General features: G+C 39.9%; 1 protein-coding gene across 1 annotated transcript in view; it reads right to left on the bottom strand.

Annotated features, from left to right (window-relative positions):
* DDAH1 (dimethylarginine dimethylaminohydrolase 1) overlaps positions 1–12,803 on the bottom strand; it is a 160,300-nt gene extending 147,497 nt beyond the window's left edge. The window contains exon 1 of the mRNA XM_081307120.1: positions 12,352–12,803. Coding sequence (XP_081163246.1) covers positions 12,352–12,654 — 303 coding nt within the window. The 5' untranslated portion in view covers positions 12,655–12,803. The remainder of the gene's footprint in view (positions 1–12,351) is intronic.
* Between the last annotated feature and the right edge of the window lie 7,292 nt (positions 12,804–20,095).

The raw sequence follows: 20,095 nt of genomic DNA, 5'->3' as shown, positions 1-20,095 counted from the left end.
TGCCTGGGGAAGGGTCTCATTAGACTAGGCATGCATCATCTGATCAACAAACACTTATTGCCTAAGGGGCTCCATTTAAAAGGAGATTCAGGCCCTCTGCAGGTGAGTCTTTATAACTTTCTACAACTTTATGGTGGATAGATCAGTGGGGGGCAAGCAAAAGTAGAAGCAGTGGGAATGAGACTGGGGCCAACAAAACATGAAAATGTAGTGGGCTTTCATGTGGTCAATGGTATGCTTCTGAACACCTGCCATCCTGGACTATAATATCACAACATTACATTATTTGATTTACAAACCAACACATCACTTCTAAGTGTATGAAAATACTCTATGGCATTAGTGAAGGAGTCCTTGATATTTGACAATTCCTAGTCACTGGGAAAATCCAAAACTTTCTACCTACACTATATGCTTCTCTTTTCTTCCTCTCCATCTCTTCTATTTTCCTAGATATAGATAAGCAGCTTTACCTTCCTACTAGATAATAAAATACCCAGGACCCTATGATGAAACTGCTCATATTTGCTCACCACTGACACATACTAAAATTCTATTATTGCTGGGAATGGCAAAGAATGGCAACAAGAACTAAAATGACAGTACTTATTTAAGTTTTGTTTTGGTCTCTTAGATAAGTAGATTTCAAATCTCTTGAAAATGACCCATGATGAGAAATATTCATTACCTTGTGACCTATAACATGCAAGGGGACATACATGTGTGCATAAATGTGTATTAAATGAAACAAAGTTTACATGAAATAATACCTGGCTATACTATGAGTAACACATGCACTTTGAAATTTCCTATTCTACTCCAGCTCATTTACTAACAAACAAACTAAAACACTGGAGTGACCCCTAGGGTGTGTTTGTGATCCACTTGTGAGTTGAAACTTCTCATTTACAAATTACCAGCCAGACCCAAAGTATAAAGACCAGTCCATGGTGCTACAGGAACTCCCCTAAAAGAAGGGTGTGGAAGCTCTAGGAACTGTAGGTACTCTTTCTGCCCCACATACAACTCCAGAAAAAAACCATCCTGAGGGTGAAAACAAGAAAAAAAAGAAGGCCTAATGGAGGCAATCACAAATTGGAAGAGCCCAATAAAAAGGCACAACTCATTAAAAAAAAAAAATCTCCTGGTTTGAACATCACCAAAATAATGTAACTCAAGAATTCCTCTAAGCATTTCTGTTAAGCTACCTTACCACCAAGTGTTATTCACAAGGAAGTCACTGTTAGAAACTGATTTTATCCAAACCTGATTCAGAATGTGTACAAACTGTATGTGTGGTGGTGGTGGTGGCAGGGGTGTTTTTAAAATAGGCCAAGAGACAGTAGCTGTTACATTTGCAGCATTTCCAGTCATTAGGCTGACCTCAGGGTAGGAAAGCATTTCAGGGAGCGTGGACCAAATCATAATTGAGTCCTCAGCTGCACCGAGACCAATGGGCTGTATCGTGTGTTTTTCTGCATTTACTTTCAAGAAAATGCTGTAACTTAAATCCTTATTACCCACACCCTCCCCCAAGAGGTTTCTTTGGGGTCCAGTTTAGAAACAATATTAATCCTCAGTTTTATTGCAAACCATTCAGAGGATTCAGTTATCCAGCTCAGTGCTCACAAAAGAAAAATGAGATGGACGTGACAATCTTACTGCCCATTTTTTTTCTCATGTAATTACAGCTTCAAACCACCTAATTCCAACAAACACACAATTTCTCAAGTCACAGCTACACAGTTTGCCTCTATCATTAATGTCTTTTATCAAAATCTTCAAAGCACTCTTTTTGTGGGGACAAACTGGCACATGTGAGGGAGTATACTCCACTCTTAGAAGTAGGCTGCATAGCTGGGAATCAGAAGCTACCATTGAAAATCAAATGTCCAGTTTCCCTGTAATCACAGGGAATCACTCATTACTACAACAGTTCATACACTTTGTCACAGTCAATTTCAACTTACACATCATACCAAATGTCTCATACCTGACAGGCACCATCATCAAGAAATATTGCTAAAATGAGATACTTAGGGAAGAAAATTAAATTTCCTTTGGCCACTCTCACATAAAGGTTGGATTTACACCTGTCTCATGTTGTGGAAGTGTGAAGGAAAGATGGTGAAATCAGTGGTTTTTCAAGGTCGTTTCTAGACCTTTAGGCACTGACCTGAGAATGACATGAAAATTATAATTGTTTTGGTACATTCTGTGTTAGTACTCATGCTGAACTTCTCTGAGCTGGGGGGAAAAAAAGTGTGCTGAGTTTCTATCTTCATTCCAAGAGTATCCACAACCAAATCTTGATGTTGAACCCTGAGGCCTCTTGGTGACAGTGTGGGTCTCAGCCTCCACCTAGAGAAGCTGGGAGAAGCTGTTCCCTCCTGCTAGATATGACCCCTGGCACAGGGTTCAAGGTGCACTACTGCCACTGAATCTACTATTTTAAAAATGCCTGTAATCCCAGTGGCTCTAAAGGTTGAGGCAGGAAGATCACAAGTTCAAAGACAGTCTCAGCAACTTAGTGAGACCCTAAACAACTTAGAAAAACCCTGTCTCAAAATAAAACACACAAGGAGCTGGGGATGTGGCTCAGCTTCTGAATTCAATCCCTGGTATCCTACTCCAAAAAAGAAGCAAAAGATGAAAGTTCAGATGGAAAACTATGCCTTCCTATCTCAATGTCACCAAAGAAAAAGAGGAAGAATCAGTTTCTAGCAAATGACGAAGATGACAATCTTCTTCTTCATGTTTCCTAGTCACATGTACCAAGCCAAAGAGAATTAGGTACTCAGTACCAGTTTTCTGAATGGACAGGGGTCTTAACAGCCAGAAAACCATGACTGAAAAGAGTCAAGCGAAGTGAGTAAAATCAAATGTGACTTGTTATGCATAGGAGCCCTGAAAGAGGATTAAGACAGCATGCAAGAAGTTCAAAAAATATCCAAAGCAAGACCAAAAATGTCCTGGATACTTCAGAATATACTAGATTTAATTTTGCCACACAAAACTCTTGAACTAGAAATTATATCCTCAATGGCTTAAAATATGATCCAAAGTCAAAATGTAATTATTCTTTCTTCCTGAAATGATGGTTCCCCTTATGACTAAAAAGAAGAATAATAAAATGGACATGTTATCTTCTGTTATTATAATTTTATAACTTCATTAGGATTAACTCACTAATTTTAACTATTTCAATCATTTTAGACTAAATACATCTAGGCTTACCACAAGCATATCTCTAAATGATACAAAATAATTACATGTATACTGTACGGGACTAACAATATTGTACTGTGTACAGAGCTAACTACAGGAAGGCTACATTTAAGTTGGTATCTTTTACTTTTTTGTCTTTATATAGAAAAATAACTTCATGAAGTTTTTGAAGATAAAAGTTAAAATTTGGAAGACGAAACTAAATGTTCAGCATCAAGATGGAAATCTATGGACAAGAAGTAGTTACCTGGACAAATCAAAACTTTTGGTTACAATAGCAAACCTAACTTACAGCACACACCTCATATCCACTGTTCTCCTTTACTTTAGACCATTGACCCACATTTTTTTAATAATGCTCTGTTTAGATATACAGGACATTAGAGTATATTTTGACATATTATATACACATGGAGTATAACTTAGGATCTCATTCTGTGTTGTACATAATTTAGAGTTTCACTGGTTGTGTATTCATATATGAACATATGAAAGTTATGTCCAATTCATTCTACTGTCTTTCATTGATTCACATTTACCACAGAAACACAAACTGGCAAACACTAATGAGTGATACATGATGGTAGAAATTATGTAGGTCTAAGGATCTTAGAGGATTTCAACGACCTTTTATTTTAAATCTTCTATAGGAAAAATTATTTATTAAATGTGCTATGAATGGTTGGGTAAGCAGAGCTTGTGAAATAGATTTAGCAGATTCAACTTCATCTCATAATAGATTATCGTTAGAAAAACACGAGTTTATATGATTGGTTAATTAAGTGGAAAAAGTATAATGTCTTGGGTTGAATAACATCCAGTATTTTTTATTCATCAAACCCCAATCCCTTCTCATGAGTCTAACTTATCACAGACTCCCTACCACTTCCCACTTCTCTTTATCCCTTTCTTATTCTATATTCTCCACCCAAGCACCACCTGAGTTTCAAAAGAATGGTGTTTTCAAGCTGAAAAGAATATTAGATTTTAATGTCATTTCAGAAACCAAAACCAGCATCTTCTAATCTGCAGGACAGTGCTGTATTCCCCAACATTCTACCTTCAATAGCATATACAAAGTTTAACCCCTGATTAGAGATGCCACTCGGCGTAGGCTGTCCTTGATTTATGTTAGTATGAGATTCAGGGCTGACTACTGCCAAGATGAAGTGATTTGTGAATAAAAACACATTGCAACACCAAGTAGAAATTAGTCTTTTCCTACCTGCCACTGACGCAGGTAGTGTTATATGTGCTACAGGATGTCAAATTTGCCTGATATATCCTAATATGCCAAATTATGTGCCAAGGGGAAAAATGATTGCCCACCAAAGAATATACTTATAACTTATAGGACCTCACCCCCAAAAGTGCCTTTCCAGAGTCTAAATGGCAACTTCCAGAAATGAGTCTCAGACCTACAGTGAACATAAGTGCACTCCACAGTTGATTATATAGTTCCCAAGGTGTGCTAATCAGGAATCCTGAAAAGGGAGTAAGACCCTTATGGAATTTCAAGGGATTTGCTAGGCAGCCAAATCCCTCTACCCCGAAAGCAAGAATTAGTGTTATAGATGTAGTTCTCTTGGTGAACTTGGAATCAAGTATCTGAACTTTTAAGTTATCTTAAATGGCAGAAGTGTGCTTTTTTTTTCAATTTTGTACCTTTCCAAAATTAATGAAATTAATTTTCACTGGACTATCATCTCCATCCTATCTCATGTGGTTTCTTTATCTGAAAAGGCTGCTCTTCCTGCCTCCCCTATTTAATTCTCACACAATAACTGCTCCTTCTAAAATCCCTGGTATGGGTCAGACATATCCTGAAGCATCCACAGTACCAGGCAGAGCTTTGTCACATTCTTCTACAAGGGTCTTCCTCGTGATCCTTAGCTACACCATGAGATCCTTGAGGGCATTAGAGGTATCTAATTCATCTACATTGCCTAGCACCAAATATTGCTCCTGGCATGTAACAGACACTTACTGAATACAAACATACATGAGTGATGCAATTATTATCCCTTTACTTTCAAAAGCAAAGTCCTTTTCAATGCAATCATCCCAGGTATACTTACTGCCACACATAATTAGAAAACTTTCATATTTCTTTACAATATAAGAACAAAGAAATCAAGGCAAAATATTTTAATGAAGACAAAGGTTTATTTACTTACACATATCCAAATCCAAAAAATATAGATGTATACCTCTTCATTGAAAAAGCAGCTTAAATGTTGCATTCCCTTAAATTTGCATAAAAACTGAGTCAAGTTATTGTCCATATTGATTCACTGGGTAAAACTGAACCAAACCTGCAGTACTTTGTACTTTTATCTTTGTACTCTGATGGACTGATTTCTCTCGTGATACTTGCTTGGATGATCTAGACATTTAGAAACAGAGGTCTAAAGTCTGGTGATTTATTCCTTCTTATGTGATGATACTGCTCCTTCAGCACTCAGTTTCAGGAAGATCATGGGCATTATTAAATTATTTGACAATGACAAAGTGAACTAGGATGACATTATACGCACAAAATTTTTAATGGGATTTGTTGTTTGAGATTACTTCTGCTTGTCTATTCAGATGGAAAATGCCTGCTTAAGAAATGAGTCTGACACTTCTCAGAGGAGGATATACAATCAATCAACAAGTACATGAAAAAATGCTCACCATCTCTAGCAGTCAGAGAAATGCAAATCAAAACCACCCTAAGATACCATCTCACTCCAGTAAGATTGGCAGCCATTATGAAGTCAAACAACAACAAATGCTGGTGAGGATGTGGCGAAAAGGGTACACTTGTACATTGCTGGTGGGACTGCAAATTGGTGCGGCCAATTTGGAAAGCAGTATGGAGATTCCTGGGAAAGCTGGGAATGGAACCACCATTTGACCCAGCTATTGCCCTTCTCGGACTATTCCCTGAAGTCCTTAAAAGAGCGTACTATAGGGATACTGCTACATCGATGTTCATAGCAGCACAATTCACAATAGCTAGACTGTGGAACCAACTTAGATGCCCTTCAATAGATGAACGGATTAAAAAATTGTGGCATTTATACACAATGGAGTATTACTCAGCACTAAAAAATGACAAAATCATGGAATTTGCAGGGAAATGGATGGCATTAGAGCAGATTATGCTAAGTGAAACTAGCCAATCCCTAAAAAACAAATGCCAAATGTCTTATTTGATATAAGGAGAGCAACTAAAAACACAGCAGGGAGGAAGAGCATGAGAAAAAGATTAACATTAAACAGGGATGAGAGGTGGGAGGGAAAGGGAGAGAGAAGGGAAATTGCATGGAAATGGAAGGTGACCCTCATTGTTATACAAAATTACATATAAGAGGATGTGAGGGGAAAGGGGGAAAATATCAAGGGAAAGAAATAAATTACAGTAGAAGGGGTAGAGATAGAAGATGGGAGGGGAGGGGAGGGGAGGGGGGATAGTAGAGGATAGGAAAGATAGCAGAATACAACAGTCACTAGTATGGCAATATGTAAAAACGTGGATGTGTAACCGATGTGATTCTGCAATCTGTATACGGGGTAAAAATGAATCAAATGTATAAAATATGATATGTCAAGAGCTTTGTAATGTTTTGAACAACCAATAAAAAAATAAAAATAAATAAAATAAAAAAAAAGAAATGAGTCTGAGGACTCTGACAGATTTAATATCTATTATCAGTTTATGGAAAGCAATGGAAGCCAACTTCAAAGGTCAGATGAACATTCTGAACAGAACATCAGGAGATTCAGTTGTGGTAAATAAACAATTACAGACTACCTGGGGTGAACAATTCACCATGTTCTATATAAATGATACTTTGTCTCATTAATGTTTCAGCTATTCTACCTTTAATTATGATGCTCCCTTGATAGGGGGAAATGAACACTACCACATGTCCAGATCACCATTCAACCATTTCTGAAATGGTTACAAACTTTAATAAGAAAAATAAATAATAATCAGCACTCATGTTTCCAACATATATATCCAAATTTATATTGAGGTTATAATATGCCACAAATAATTTATTTATGACATAAAGCAGTAGAAGATAAATCTGTTTGTTCTAAAGTCTAAGTAAATTTTTCTGTGGTTGTAGTTTACATTAATGGACATATACCTACCATTTCTATAATAAAACTAATTCTGAAGAAATCTGAGCTTAATAAAAATTCAAATACATGCAAAAGCAATTTTCCAGCATGTCTGAATTACAAGGAATCCATCCCTGCCTTCTTGGTCTTATAATGATTCTCTAATGATTCTAAGAATCTCTGCAGAAAGCTCATTTTCAGCTAATAGTATCTAATAGAAGTCACTCCCTACTCATCATTTTGTTCTTATTTTTAAGGCTTTCAAGATCAACTGTACAGGATAGATTGCATTATGGAATGGATCCCAGTCTCTAGGACATATCAATTTCTAAATATTATTGCCAAGGCCATGCAAAGAGTTGAAAAAGAAACATCCTGAAAAGGAACAGTTGTTCTAACCAGTTGGAGGTGATGATTTATCAAGAACCATTAATCTGCTGCCATGTGAACAGCCTCCAGCACATTCACTTTCCTTCTCAGTGAAGAGTAATTTCTAATTATGGTTCAGGGCAGTATCCTCACCTGAAGTGAAACAGAAGTTCGAGGAAAATATGTGCATTTAAAAAAAAACTAAATATCTACTCTGCTGGTAAACAAGACACAATTATGTATCAAATTGTGCCCAGGCAACTTAGGAGGTTCATGTAAATGATTGAATTGTTATGAAAATAATTTACTCTCATTTCTGAGAGAAAGCAAGTAAAATGATTCACTTAGTTAACAACCAAGTTAGGTTGTATATCATAAATGTGTAAAACAGACATCAAGCAGTTCTTCTGTGTCTATTTAATATTCTGTTAGGATTAACCACAATTGGCAATAAGCCCTTTAAGCAAAAAATGACCTTCACATTTTCATGAACACCTCACTTCTGTAACTTATTATCTGTGTATGACTTTGGTCAAGTTACTTAATCTTGGTTACTGAGCCTCATTTTTCTTGTCTGTTAAATAGGGCTAATACTAATACCATCTTTTAGATTCATATACACTTAAGAACTTAGGTATTTGTTAGTTCTTGTTATTAGACACAATCCTCCTGTTCACCTAGCCTCTAGGATCAACATAATTTTGCTTTTTCCTAGTGAGAGAATAAACCCAGAACCAAAATATGTAGGTCCTAATAGTTAAGTGCCCTAAAAGAAATGGACCATCTACCAAAATATATAATGCTCATTCCTTCCATTTATGTCCCCATCCTCCTACCTGATGCCTAAGTCTCTTTCAGGATTTATAACTTTGTTCTAAGCATTCTTCCTAAAGAGGTCCAAAAATTAAAATGATCAAGGAAAGATTAAAGCTATTATCACTTTGTGAGAATATGTGTGTATGGTTTTTCTCCTGGGAATTATCTCACATACTGATACTTAGTACCTGGGAAAGGATAAAATCATTCTTAATAAAGGGACAAAAGGGCAGAGGATACATGTCACAACTTTGCTTAAAATAAGCTTTACCTGTTAATCATTTGATTTTGTACTAAAAAACTTCTGAAAGGAACTCAAGAAAATGGTATTAATAGTTGCTTCTAAGGTAGGGGACTGGAGAGCCACATGGAAGGGCAAGGTGAGGCTTGCTTTCATTGCATATTCTCTTACACTTTTTGAACTTGGTACTGTAGGCAGGTGTAACCTATACAAAATTTTAAATTATTTTTTAAAAACTCAATCATCACATTCTGTCACTTGTTCTACCTCAGGTTTTAGAGAATGTACTTACATGTTTTGGTATTTAAGAGTTGGCCTTTTCCCCTAAAAATAAGTTGGATTCATTTAAAATATGACAGGCTTGGGGGTAAATTTGTGGCTCAGTGGTAGAGGCTTGCCTCGAATGTGTGAGGTACCAGGTTCGATTCTCAGCACCACATATAAATAAATAAAATAAAGGTCCACTGACAAAAAAAAAAAATGATAGTCTTTTCAAGACTGATTTATCTTCAAAATAGTAAACATATTAAAAACACAGTCCTGAAGACACAGAGCTATTAGATAATTAAAATAATTTATTTATTTTATATATATACAGTTTCTTTCACTAAAACTTAAGCTTTGTGTTCACAGGAGCTGAGTTTTATAAATCTCTGAAGGCCCCACTGAGGCAAACACTAGGTTTTCACGTGAGGACAGAGGAAGGGATCCAGGAAGGAGGGGAGGATACGGGAAGGCATGGAGAAAAACTGATCAAATTATGTTATATGTATGTATCAATACACCATAATGAAACCATCTATTATGTACAATTATTATGCACCAATAAAAAAAACAGAGAACCAATCCACAGGAAAGTTAATGTCTAATGCCACAGAGTGTGGGACTATAGCTTAGGAGTTCTGCAAACCTGGATTCAAATCCTGATTTCACTGATTCCACTCTATAACCTTGGCCAACTTATTTAATCTAAGCCTTAGCTCCCTCAACTTTAAAATAGAAATAAAAATAGTGTTGAGCTCAAAGAGTTGAGTATTAAGGAAATACATGTCACAAATCTGGCAGATGACAAGTACCCAAAATGACCATTCAGAAAAGCAATAGTATAATAAAGCTGGCTCAAGCCAAGTGTTTGGGGATGAAGCAGACGCTGGAAAGGCAGGCAGAACCAAGCTCCATGGATTTATCCAGCTAAGTGGGGGTACCTCAAGAATTTTAATCAGAGGAGGAACAGTAGCAGATTAGAGTTTTAAAATGATCAACTTGGCTACAGTGTGGGAATAAAATGAAAAGAGAATAGAAGCAGGGAGATCAGTGGTGATAATTTTAAAATAACTCCTTGGCTACTGTATATTTTCAGGTAGGAAGGTAGACATCACATGAAAAAAAAAAAAACATACAGCAATCCAAAAAGGATCTTGAATTTACTATCAGGCTTGTCTGTATTAGCTAATTAGCATTTCATTCATTCCAACAAGCATTGTACTGAGAGAGATTTCAAAGAGTATCACCCCGTATGGCCCTGTTTTCCTGAAGCATCCCATCCAACACTGACTGCCCATTTTCCTCTCTCTGGCTGGAAGGCCTGTTACCCTGGTGACCCAGATCATGTGCAATAGCAAAAGTGTTTCCGGGAGAGATCATACACAGAGAGCCAAGCTAAGAGGCAAGGTCACAGAACAGATTAAGATGGAGCCTAAAGCACAAAGGTGACTCACCTTCACCTTGGGAAGTAGAAATGTCACTAACTACATCAGTGTATTGCATACTGCTTCTTACTTAAGGAGTCATTCTTCCATGACTCGTGAAGTGAATAATTAATAATTGACATTCATCAAATGTCCTCACCTGTGAATTTCAGGTAAATTAATAAATTTATTACAATTCTGTGAAATAGGTATTATTATGCCCACCCAATAGGTGAGAAAATTGAGGCAAGAAATATTTCCCCAAAGTGATAGAATTAAAGCAGTGAGGCTGAGAGATCCAGCCTAATGTTCTCATCCATTGAACTTTGTGACCTCTGCTAATGGGCCAACAAGCTGGTATCAAAATGGAGCCATATCTGGGCAGGGGACAAAAATCACTGCTCACACTAAATAAACTTGGGAGGTTTTATTGTAGGAATAAAGTGAAATGGATGAAGTCTCTTGAGAGAAAACTGGACCACTATCATCAAATGAGTATCATTTTAAAAGGGTTTCTGAAACCTATTTTACTCTTAAGTAGAAACCACGGTTGTGCCATATGGTCTATAACACATTAGAAGGTACTCTAATGGGATTGATTACATTCCTTACCAGGTTAAAACAGAGTGGGCATCTCACAGACTCAAACGTGGAAAGGTGTAGCAAAGGCAATAAAAGAGCTAAAAGAATGAGACCTGTTACTCTTTTAAAGGTTTTCTTCTAAAGTAGGATGAGAAAAAAGTTGATTACTTCAGTGAAAAATAAATGGAATATCCTTATTCTCAGACCATGCAGGGTTCCATCATCCAAGTAGTGGAGCACATATAGAATAAGCATATTTAAATCATAAGCTCTATGGGGCATTTCCAATGCGAAGAGAAAAAAAGACAAAATGGGAAAAAAATTCTAACCCTCAGAAATGAAAGAAACCACCTGCATCCTGTAATGCCAATAATGCCAACAGCAAAGGAGAGTCTTGAGCCTGAGCTCTCAACGCTCAATAAGAATCCCAAGCCAGATGGCATTTTAAAATCCAATCTCACTCTATTTGTCTCTCCCACTAACCTACATTGTCTTTAAAGCAATCACAGCCATTTTCACAACTGCAATATTTTAGTCACTATCCCCTGAGAACACAAAAAAGCTCTCTTAATTGCTATGAGTTAAAAAAATATAGAGAATAAAAATTATGGAATTTGAGAAAAAAAAATATTTTCAATTAAGCGCACAAGCCAACATCCCACAGTGAGTACAGCTTTTTGAACCCAGCCCATACACACATTTAGCACAGCTCACCAACAAAACGCTCCCCTTAAATTCATTCGCTTGCCAGTCCCGTTCTTTGGGACTTACTCGCCACACCACTGAAAAGTAACTCGAATCGCCCCCAGATCTGTGCCACAGACGCCTGTTAATTCATCAGGCTCGCCCAGCCCCAAGCGCCAAGGCAGGACTTGGGGGTTTCTTCAGCTACGGGCGCTGTCCCCTGGAGGGGCACCCAGCCACCGCCCGCCCGCCTGAGGCGACACCCATCTCAGTCCCCACTTCCTGGGAAACACTCATAGTTGCTTTGTCTTTTCTGCTGTTTAATTTTTGCAAATAAAAATGCTTGCGAGATGGATTCCCCAGCCCACCCACCTGCCCCAATCCCCAGAACCACACTCAATCGGATCGTCTGGAAGGCTGCCTGCCGACAGCCAGGAGGTGTGAACAATGAACTTCTCTCTTTGACGCTCTCTCTCACACCCGTACGCACACCCCCTCGCCCCCCAATGAGAAGTTGTGAACTAGCCGGGGGTGGCCAGTTCCGCCGGCAACTCGGCCGCGGGCAGTAGGAGAGGGCCCGGTGCGCGCCCCCGGCCGCGCCCCTCGCGTCGCCGGGTGGGCAGTTACCTCCTTCCTCCGGCTTGGCGCCCCGGGTCGAGTAATGAGGGCCGTCTCCTCGCACACCACGGCGACGTCCTCCACGAACACGCAGTCCGGGAGGCTCTCGTCGGCCGGCAGCTCCACCACCTGCAGCCCCAGCTTGCTGCCCAGCACGCCCACATAGAGCTGGTGCTGCCGCTCCGCGCGGGCGAAATCCACCTCGTCGCCCTTGGCGCGCCTCAGCGCGTGCTGGCTGAGGGACTCGGGCGGCGCCCGCACCACTGCGTGGGTGGCCCGGCCAAAGGCGGCGGGGTGGCCGAGGCCGGCCATGGTTCTGTGAGACGATGGGACAGCGGCGGGGGCGCGGCGGCCGGGTCCTCCCGCGAGCAGCGCTTGCGAAGCCTGCGAGCGCCCAGTGGCTCCCCTTGGCAGCCGATGAATGTGGTGCAGAAGGAGCCCGGCTCGCGCCCGGAGCTCTGCCCGCGCGACTGAGCATGCCCAGTGCTCCGGGCGCCGGCCCGCGCGCAACCCGCGCGCCCACTCCAGCGCTCCGGGGTTTTGCGGCAGCCAGAGCGAGAGTTGTAGCCAGGAGCACCGCACCCGGCGTGGGGATGGGGATCCAGCCGAGGAAGCAGCGAGGGCGAGTGGTGTGCGCAGGTGGATAGGCCTTTGCAAAAAGTCACCCCTACCTGGTCTGTATTCCGCTGCAGGTGCACACTTCACTTGCCCCTAAAGAGGACTTGGAGAGTGGGCAGTGGTCTATACAAAATGACCGGGGAGGTCTTCTTGGTGGTCAAGAGGCAAGGTATGGGATGGTTCTTTAGTGGATACTTTCACCTCTTTTACCACACTCTTCTATTCCCAGGTCGCCCCACATCCTCCGTGTTCCTAGCTTTACAATCTGTTTTTATACTCAAGTTTGCATTACCTTGACTTTCTCCAAAATTGACCTCTTATCCCACATGAGACTCGAGATTATAAAAAGAATGTATTTCCTCTCAACCGTGAAAAAGAGGAAGAGTCCAAGAAAGAGAGAGAAAAAAAAATGCATGTTTTTTTTCCAGGACAATCAGTTCTCAGAACAGTGTGATCCTGGAGTGTTTGTCTCCATAGCCGATAGACCTACGAGCCAAAGAGCAAGCGTATTATTCCTAGTACAGATCTGTGCTCACCTGGAATGGTGCCAAGTGTGTAGCATCAGATCCTTGTCCGTGGGAAACAGGGTTTCCAACCTCCTCCCTGCGCCTTTTTCCCTCACATTGGTAGACTCTAATTCCTGTGGTATTCCTTGAACATTTCTTTTTCTTTATCCCTATGAGACTGTTCTTCCTTCTGTAATAATACAAAGCTTTTATTTTTTTCTCATATGTTGCATATTTTAAAATCCATGGATTGTGCCCTTTTTGATGGGTTGAACTTCAAAAAAAAAAAAAAACCAGCTATAACACCAAAATAATCTAAAGGTAATAACTTTCTCCCCTCACATGCTGTACCACGCTACTCATTTTTTAATTGTTTTTGTTTGTTTGTTTGTTTTGTTGTTGGGTACCAGGGGTTGAACAGGGGCACTTAACCACTGAGCCACATCCCCAGTCCCTTTTTTTGTATTTTATTTATAAACAGAGTTTCACCAAGTTGATTAGAGTGTCACTAAGTTGTTAAGGCTGACTTTGAACTCCCAATCCTCCTGCCTCAGCCTCCCCAGCCTCTGGGATTACAGGCAGCCATCACCATGCTTAGCATCACACCACTCAGATTGTTTAACTAATAAAATATTAGAAACCCTGTTGTCTAACTTCCTGCCCAATGTCTTGAATTCCACCTAAAAACTCTATGACAGTCATTGAATTTTTACTTGAATATTTTAAATCTTTCATATCCACAAAATTGACTCCATTTTTGAAGATCTCTAATGGCTGTAAAACATCATTTTAAGCTTACATCCTACTGGCCCCAGTTCTGCTTTCTGGCATTACCTAAAGTTCCAACAATCCTTGACAAAATAGCATGCACACACCTGAAGATATTTGGAATATTTATGGTGCCCCCTTCATCCTGACCCCCTTCAGTCTTGGAACCTGAACCACCATTAGTGATTTGGTTTCTAAGTCCCTTCAACATTCTGGTAATCTCCCTTAAGATGCGCACCAATTTGCCTGTATCCTTTTAAAATCATGGTGTTGGAAGGGAAATAATTATTCATGTGTGTGGTCTGACCAGTGTGACTGGAGCAGCACCCTTGTTCCAGATGCTAGGCTTCTGTTAACACTGTCCAAGACCATATTCACTTTTCAGAGTTCTAGTGCCAAGGCCTAGGCTATAGCCTTCTTGCCAGATCTCTGATCCCAGCTTTCAGGAAGTATGGGTTTCTAGGAGCAAATGTATATGAGCATTTGAAAATGGTTGTCCCAGCTGAGCCCAAAGAAGATGGGATGTGCTTTCTCACTCTTTCCCCAAGGAAAATTGAGTTTACAAATGACAGCACTTGCCAGCTTCTAAAATTAGTCAACTTCACTGAAGGACACCTCTAATCCTGACACCTACGAGAAAGATCAAAAGTAAAACAACAAGCCTTTAAGACTAGGTTCTGCTTCTAATGCAAAATTTTCAGGGGATCAACCCTGACCAATTAATACCAGTTTAACATCAGAAACTACTTAATGATATCCTCTGATGGAGGATTCCCACAAGCATTTCAAAGGTGAAAGTTAACCCATATATTTAGCTAATATAAGTTAAAATATAAGACTTTGTTTCCCATTTATTGTAGACTTTACCCAACATTGCAGCTTTATCCACTTTGAACTGGTCACCATCCAGCAACCTTCATTTATTCATTTATGCCTGTGTCTTGGAGTCTAAACAGTTTGCCAGCCAATCATCACCCTCATCCTATGAACAGGGTTCTGTGCACCACTCTGGGCTCATGTCAGCCTAGCATTCAATAAATCCTAAAAGTCTCTCCCTGTAAATTGGTGTTAACCACTTGAATTCCACCTAAAATTGGACAGCTGGTTTTAAAAAATGCAATCTTGTAGTTATCCCTATTTAATATTATCTGCTACATCCCAACTTGTCTAGTTTTGGTTCTGTCATTTTGTGCATTATTTATTACTCATAGTCTGTGCCATCTGAAATTTGATATGCATGCCTGCCTTCTGTCTCCTCTAAGGAGTTAAGAAGAGTTAGAATGTGTAAGTTGGTGAAAAGAATAATAAAAACACCAAATCCAATAAATTATAATTTACATGGATTCATGTTTCAGTAATGAAGGATGGTTCTTAGAAAAATGGACTTTATTGAACCTTATACACTTACAAGTTTCTTTCCGCATGCATATTTATGGAAAATTCCCAAGGCACAATACCATGCCATGCACTTTAGAGTCACACAGAAAGCATAAAAACATGATCTTTGTCCTTAAAGAGACTACACTCTCATTAGGAAAACAAGACATGCAGAATTGGAGCCACAATAAGCACACATGAAAGGTGTAGATAACAAAGTGCTACAGGAAGCTGAGAGAAAGAACTATCATTGTAGCTGGCAGGAGTGGAAGAAAGGTACCTGGGGTCAATGATTGCCCTTGGTTTCGGCCTCGAATAATTTTTAGACTGTAATTGAAGAAGGGAATGAGAAAAATTATGGGAAAAAGCCAGAGTCATGTTCAAAGGACAATAGATAGATCCGTTCAAATTTGGTATTTGTTGAGTTACATCTCAGAAAGAAAAGAAGAGAAAGGGGAAGGAAGGGGAAGGGGAGGAGGAAACCTACTGTATAACAGTGCAAATCTGGCAATGCTTATCTCTCACTTGCTTAAAGTTGAACGCAAATGCTCCTGTTTGATTCTCTGCTCTTCTCCAAGCCTCATCCCTGGATCTAGCCTTCTTCTGTTCTGTGACTCCAGCCCTTCAGCACGTGGCATCTTAATTCACCATGCTCACCTTCCTCGTGCTGAAGGAAAGGGAGAGAGCATGGGAATGGCACCCAATGTGAAAGGTTTATAGGCCAGGCCTGCCACGGATGCATGTCACCTCTGCTTACATTCCTCTGGCTACATTCATTCACACAGCTTCAACAACCATGAGGAAGGGCTAGAAAATATGATCTTCTGTGGGCCCAGAAGAAGAACAAATGAGATCGGGAAACAGCTATCTAATTCCTACTCTAGCTAGTAGAGTGTAGGGGTGCAGTGGATAAAATGGGAAACGAAGGTAGAAAGGGGGGCTAAGCTTTCATCACAAGCCATGGAGACACATCTGGTACAGAACTTAGGATTGTAGGTTTGGGAACCGCACTCTGTGCGTGAAAGCTTGACTCTGCCATTTCCTTGTTGTATGATCTCAGATGTTACTTAAAAGCACTTTGCCTCACTTTCATCTTCATCTGTAAAACGAGGAATAACGAACCCATTATCCTAGGGTTATGTTGAAGATAATATTTCAAAGTGCTTAGAAAAGTGTTTAGAATAGTACCTGCTGCCCAGTAGGGGCTCAATGATCAATGAATGTCATCCATTAAAACATTTTGAACAGAAGACTTTGAACGATTTTTTTTTCAAAGGCCAAAACACATATCCACATCAGTGGAATTATCAAGAGTCATGCAGGTGTCCAAATGCTTTCCAAAAGAACTAGCAGCCTTCTTAGGCTGACAGTCTAAATCTCACCCACAAATGTGATCATAGATCCAATACATATTTACTGAGCCATTGTTACATGCCAGGTACTGTGCTAGGCACTGGGGATGTAATTGTGAATGGTAATGAAGGGCTTATTATCAAATTGCTTCTTTTGGTCTTCCAGACATTTCAACACCTTTATAACCAATTTCCTGTATAAAGTTCCTGTATTTGAAACATCTAGAGCTGTTTTTATTCTCTGAACTGGATTTGATGAATATAGAAGCAATTTTTCTTTTCCATTGATAACATTGCTAGCACCCGAATTTTGAAGTTCAGTTTACATAGCATGTATCTCAGACATTCCTGCCCTGTAGCAGATACAAGATTTACTTTCATTGAAGCTGGTGTTTGGGGATAGGGATGGGAATCCTAAAAGAGATGGAAAATTCAATGATGTTCTTATCTATCACAAATGCTAGAAATATTGAGAGAGTAAGCACCATAGGTCTTACACTAAATCCTAGGCGTTTCAACATAAGAATTATTGCGGAAAGTTTTACTGTGAAAGAAGGTCATTGCTGAATAGTTCCTTTTACATCCCAAGGAGTGAGTGATGTTTCGTCAAATGAGCAGGCAGTGAGTTATAGATGGGGAGATAGTTTCAGAGTAACCACAGCTTGGGTTCCTAAGGTCAAGACACATAGCCCCCAAACTTAGTTTCTCCAACTTTCATGTGGGATTTCATTCATTATACAAGTATTTACTAAACAGCTACATTGTTGTTGAGAGCCACAGCCAGTTGGAATGGCCCCTGGCATTTTGCCAGAAGTAATGGTTGAGGGGGCGAGCCATTAAGATGATGCTGGATTGATTCAATTGTATATTAGACCTTTACTGTCCGGTAATAGGATGGTTCTTGTTGCATCGGGCGCCCGCTACTTTGGAGTTCTCAAAGGGATTCCTGAAGAGTTCACATTGGTTGGGGAAGTGCCGGAGGAGGGATTTCCGGTTGGTGGTTCCTGGAGGAGCCGCGTGGCGTTCGGGAGAGTTCCCGGGGAGCATGTGTGGAGTGTGCTGGTGGAGTTCAGAAATAAAGTTTGTTCCTGCTTGAATGGCTCATGATTTGTGCCCAGCCAGACTGCGGCACATTGTGTATATGATAGAGAAACATGTAAAAGCAGTGTAGGAGGCATGGGTTTTAGATGCAAAGAAACCTGGCCCTGCTGCCTTAACTGTGTAACTTCCGTGTGCTCAAGTCCAAGGTTAACCACTTTCTGTCTTGCTGAAAGCCCTGGAGAACTGACTTTCATGGACTGCTCTGACTCCCTTTTTGCTTTTCTTCTGCTAATATCCTGTTTTGTGATTCTGGCTCTCAGCTGGGTTCTGATAATGCCATTTTTTCCCACTATCCCTATCTAGGCATGGTTTTCAATTTTTGATAGTCCCTGAGTACCTCAGGGTTCCTTGTTAATTCTCTTTAACCAGCAATACCTCTAAAAACATTTCTTTTAAAAAACATTATATTTAAAGTTCTTAGTTCAGTATGTCATTTGATTTTTTTTACAAGGGACCTCTCCCTTGGATGAGTCACTTGAATGTATGTGTAAAGTGGAAGTTATAATACTTTGTTCTCAGGGCTGTTATGAGGTTGAAATGTACAAAGGGCCCTAGCATTACTTCTGGTACACAGGAAATATTCAGTAATTATCACCACTAACATTAATAGCCATTGTGCTCTTGTGCCAAGTGCGATGGTGAATACCAAAATATCCACCTGCCTCTGTAAAATGTCCATTTCTACATTCAATATACCAAAGTTCTTCAAATGAGAAAACTTATAAAGTGCCCACAACAATTACAGGAACACTAAAAGTACTCAGTAAGTGCTGTTGGACCGTCAAAGCTCAGCCTTCTCTCTTCCCCACTTCCTCCCATGAAAACAACACGTTCCTTCTCTGAATTTCCACAATTCTGTTTCCCCTTCATCTGCTGTCTTATGGTTTAGGTATGAGGTATTCTCCAAAAGCTCATGGGCAACACAAAGCAAGAATGTTCAGATGTAAAATGATTAGTTTATGAGAATTCAATTGATCCACTGATAGAATTAACTGGGTGGTAACTATAGGCAGGTAATGTGTGACTGGATGAAGTAGGTCACTGGGAGCATGACTCTGGGGTTCATATTTTGTCCCTGGTGAGTGGAGCGCTCTCTCTCTCTCTCTCTCTCTCTGCTTCCTGGACTGTCATGAACTGAGTCGGTTTCCTCTGCCATTCCCCTCCACTCATGTTCTGCCTCACCTCCGGGCAAGAGCCATGGAGCCTGCATATGGTGGACTGAACTCCTAAAACTATGAACCAAAATAAACTTTTACTCCTCTAAGCTGTTCTTGTCAGTTCTTTTGGAAGAACTGAGACATACCGCTATCCCTTTCTCTTAGCACAGTGCAACAATCCATGGATGCTTGAGTATCTACCTCATTACAACCACATTAGAGGCTAATGAGATAAAGTATCCTTGAAAGTACAAAGTACCATATAAATGTGTTGAATTTTAACAAGTTCATGATTTATTATAAGGCTATACAGAGGAGACCATGGCCCCGAACTTTCATAGCTCTTTTTTTTTTCAGTCACAGCTTTTGGTGACATTATCTTTCCAGAAGTGGTTTTTAATAACTATTTCATACTCAAATGTATGCTTGTGGGGAAGAAATAGGTTGAGAGAAAAGACCATTCATACTGAAGGTAATTCAAATACAGAAAAAGATAACTATTTCACTACAGTTAGAATTGTCATATATGCATCTATACGTTGGTACGTGTGTACACACACACTACAGTGCTTTGATAAGCCTTCTTCATTTTCTTATGACATGAACTTGCTTTGTTTCCTTACAAAGACCAATGAAACTTGCATTACTCACTGGAGAAACTACATCTACAAATGTTCAAACCTTCCTTTTTGGTCTTGTGCTGAGCTTCAGAAAAGTTTAGGAAATAGTGTGGGTTAGATGTCCCACAGACACTCTGAAGTCAACATGCTCAGAGCTGGACTCATGTTCTATCCAGGATTTTTTTTATGAACCCCCAATTTTACCCCAAATGCAGATTGCAGAATCACGTCGGTTACACATCCACAATTTTACA

Source organism: Spermophilus citellus, assembly GCF_964194105.1.
Source record: "Spermophilus citellus genome assembly, chromosome: 9".
Lineage (NCBI taxonomy): Eukaryota > Metazoa > Chordata > Mammalia > Rodentia > Sciuridae > Spermophilus > Spermophilus citellus.
Note: the sequence above shows the minus strand (reverse complement) of the source record. Positions and strands in the feature narration are given on the sequence as shown.